The sequence below is a fragment of the Limulus polyphemus genome, unplaced genomic scaffold, assembly GCF_000517525.1.
Source record: "Limulus polyphemus unplaced genomic scaffold, Limulus_polyphemus-2.1.2 Scaffold737, whole genome shotgun sequence".
Taxonomy (NCBI): domain Eukaryota; kingdom Metazoa; phylum Arthropoda; class Merostomata; order Xiphosura; family Limulidae; genus Limulus; species Limulus polyphemus.
Window position 1 is genome coordinate 51,934 of NW_013666347.1, and position 3,879 is coordinate 55,812.

General features: G+C 30.8%; 1 protein-coding gene across 3 annotated transcripts in view; it reads left to right on the forward strand.

Moving 5' to 3' along the window:
- The window catches only part of LOC106460265, a 70,317-nt gene that overhangs the window by 16,624 nt on the left and 49,814 nt on the right, over positions 1 to 3,879 (forward strand). For all 3 annotated transcript variants that reach the window (XM_022386936.1, XM_013919951.2, XM_022386935.1), the window contains exon 5: positions 701 to 809. In XM_022386936.1, coding sequence (XP_022242644.1) covers positions 701 to 809 — 109 coding nt within the window. The remainder of the gene's footprint in view (positions 1 to 700; positions 810 to 3,879) is intronic.

Consider the following 3,879-nt stretch of genomic DNA (forward strand, 5'->3'; position numbering starts at 1 on the left):
GTTTAACAACAAGTTAAAGCTTAGAATGGTCTATTCTTTCATTGGGGTGTGTGTCTATGAGCCAGACTAGTTTCGGAGAAGTGAAATATCAGACCAAACCAAGCCTTCATACTAGTGAGGTATCGAAAATGATTTATAACTTGAAGTGATTTTAATAACCAAACCAAAATTAATCTTCTTACATACAAAATAGCTTGACTGTGCAAAGAAATTTTATTTTTCTTAACAAAATTAAACAAAAACTATGAAACTAGTGCTTGTGACAGATGGATTTGTCATATTTATCTATAAATAGGATAGGTTTACCTGTCAATAGTTCAAGTATTTCATTAGTTTTTTTTTAATGGGATTTGCCATACTTTTTTATCCTAATTTATGTAAATATGTTTTATTATTCTGTGTTGACCTAAGAAATTATAAACTACTTACTATTTAATTACATGACATTGTTGAACTGTTTTAACTTGTTCAATATTATAATTTTAATTCAGTATTTAATCATATTATAGACATTACATATTTGATTTATTTTAACTTGATGTTTCATGGCTGCAAGCCATTTGTCTTAGCTTTTTCATGAACCAGAGAAACAATTATCCTAGTGTATATATATATATATATGGTTTATTTGCTTTGTACCAAAGCATAGCCTACGATGGTGTTTAGTGTTATTAAAAGGATGTTTGTTCTATAAATATAGGGATACTAATGGAGTAGCAAAGGAGAAAAGTTATGTTTGTGACATTATTCCTGCGTATCGGATATCAGAATTCAAGACTCACTTTAGAATGTCGGCAGCTACAGTTGAGGTATACTTTAAGACTCTTCTCTAATTCTTGTTTTTTTCAAATGTATTCATTTTAGTGATTTAGGACTTTTAGAATTTGGAACTTGCAGTTTATATACATTGTTGTGTATATTTTTTTACATGTCTAAACCACTGCTTGATAAGGTTTTAAAATATTTACATATACCACTTTCTAAAGTTGGTTGGAGTTTAGTGGTGCAAAGACCTTCTGAAATAATTTTGGTTTGCTCCTTTCTCATTTTACACAGTCAGCATTATGATGTTACAAGGTTAAAAAGTATTCGATAAAAGTAGTCTGCTAAGAATGTACAAACTGTAATATGCAAAATCTTTTACACTCTTGGGTTCTATTCTTTACCTTGTTGGTGTATACATCTAGAAAAATACTATTTAATGGTTAGCAAATGAAATCCTCTTAAGAGCTTGCGAGTTGGGTAAAATGATTGATAAAAATTTTGTTTATTTCTTTACATATCAACTGATTTGTTTGGGTGAGGAGATATTACTTAGCAATTACAAAGATAAATTTTTTAAGAACTCCAATAATGAGTCCCTCATAAGATGTAATATTATTAAAATACCGACTGATTTTTTTTGTATTTGACATTTCAGAGGGGGAAGTGGTAGCAGAGCAAGTTTCAATTCTTTTGCTTGAATCTTGGTCTCTATTTCAGAGATTTATTATAATTATAAATTATTTGACTTTTGGAACGAATATTATTAGGGATCTATCACAGCAGTACATTTGAAAAATTATTTTTGAAATTCTAAAATAAGCCAGCCTAAGAATTCAGTGCTTGAATATACCAATCTGATGTGGTGTTTCCACAAGATATAAAAGGACATTATCAGAAACTTCTATACTGTCCAAAACCGTAAAATATGTAGATTTAATGGAAGTTAGTTTTCTGAGTGATAAGCTAAACAGGTTATTTTGTCAAAACAAGACAGTTGAAGTGCGTGTCTATTATCATTCCCAAAATGTTATTTAAAAGTTGTTGATAAAGTAATATATCCTCTGTATCAGATATGACAATGTACCACTGAGTGGACTTACCATGTTTAAAAACAAGTTCACAAGTTATGCCACTGGTTTGTAAAATATTACTGGATGTTTTTGTTGTCAGAAATGGCTGAATGGTGGGACATCTACTCATTTAGCCATCTTTGTTGGTCTTCTGTTGTTATATGTTTTTGATTTCCTACATTTATAACAACTTAACCATTACTGTACCTCTTGAGTTGTCATTTTTCTTTTGAGAAACTTTCAGTAAATGTACATTATAAACTGATTTTCATGCTGTAATTCTTGCCGATACCTTTTCCCTACAATTTTATTGTCTTTTTTTAATTATTTGCAAACTACAGTTGTCAAGTTAGGGATAACAGTAAATATAACTATCATAGAACAGTGATCTTACTCACTCCTTAGTAGCATCTTTCTTTCCCAATCTCTGTTTAGTCAGTTTTCTATCTTTCTGCTATAGACTATATAGGTGCTGTCCTTGTCATCATTCCAATTCCTGATATAATACTGGTAAGTGACATTTTAGGAGTGTGCGTGTGTGTGTGTGTGTGTGTGTGCCTTGTCTCCCAAGCTTAATTATTTTAGTTTTGAGGCATGATTTGCCAGAAATTGTTTTTTGCTAGTGCTGTTGTTGTTCTTTTTCTCTGCTATGTGCTTTGTTTGTTTGTTTTTTACTTAGAGCTTAAGGTCAGTAATGTTTTTCTTTCACCCAATTGATCTGAAACTTGAATGACTTCTCATTCAGCATTCATATTTGCTTTCAGGTTTCAGTTATGGAATTCTGTCACATGCTTGTTTGGTGAGAATAAAGTTCTGTTGAGATGGGTATGTTAAAGAATTTTTGCACTTCAGCATTAGTAGTGGTTCTTGAGCTCTACTTTTTTGAGGCTCAAATTTCTGATTTTCTAAGTTGTGTGATTAGTTCTTCAAGGTATTAATTTAGGTTATGCCTTGGCTGTTGATACACCTGCCTCTGTATGCCACTGGACAATGGAAGTAATCATTCCTGTATATAGATAGACCTCTGTTTGTTGTGCTTCTCATCCTTAGTAAAGAAGAATGTTGCCCTCCACTTGTTGCTAAATCCCTCTTTGTCGTAGGTATTATACGATTGGTTGTTTGGAGTTTAATGGCACAAAGCTCATTTAGAAATACAGCAACATGAGGCCTTAAAGTATAAATAAAATATTGTTGTTTGATATACTGGGAGGAATAGGAAAATGTATCTGATTTAAAGATGCATTTTGAGAATATACTGTAGGAATATTTCTTAACTTGTAAAAGAAAAAAGTTCAAGGATCAAAGTTTTATAAAATCATCATAATAGCTACTTTATATACAATTTAATATTAATACAAGTAGATACTTTAGGCCAAGGTACTGCCCTAGAAATGGCAAAGTTTTTTCATGTTATTGATATAGTATGCACAATTAATTTCACAAATGTTTAATATACAATAGGCATTTTATCAAAACTTGCTTATTAGTATTTATACCTTGCAAGTTTAATTAAGACTGTAGTAAAATTTTGCACATCTGTCATGCTCGTTAAGTACATAGATGATATTTGTACTGAATTTAAGGTTTTCCAGACACAGCTGTAGCTAATTCTAGAAAAAAAGCTCTTCTAGCATTATTAATTTAGCATTTAAGTTTAAAGTTTTCAATAAAATGGTCGCTTTCAACTTTGAAGTTATTTGGAAATGAAACGTTTTTAAGTTATGATATTTACTACTCTTAGCTTGTTAAATGCAGTTGAATTTGTTTAACATTACAAGACTTTATAGATAAAGCTCATAAATGCACTTGTAGTTTGCACAACTTATGCAAATAAAACAAAATTGAATTTTGGTGCAGACAGCCTTGTTGCTATGCACCACTAAACCCCAATCAATCATTCAATTCTGTGGGAAAGTCAACAATATTCTCTTACTGATTTTGGGTTTAGAAGTTTTACAAAGTCTCACAACCTTCGAAAAACTTATGTCTACAATATTTTTTTTTTGATATTGTTTAAGGCAGCATTTCCCAACCGGTGGTTTGA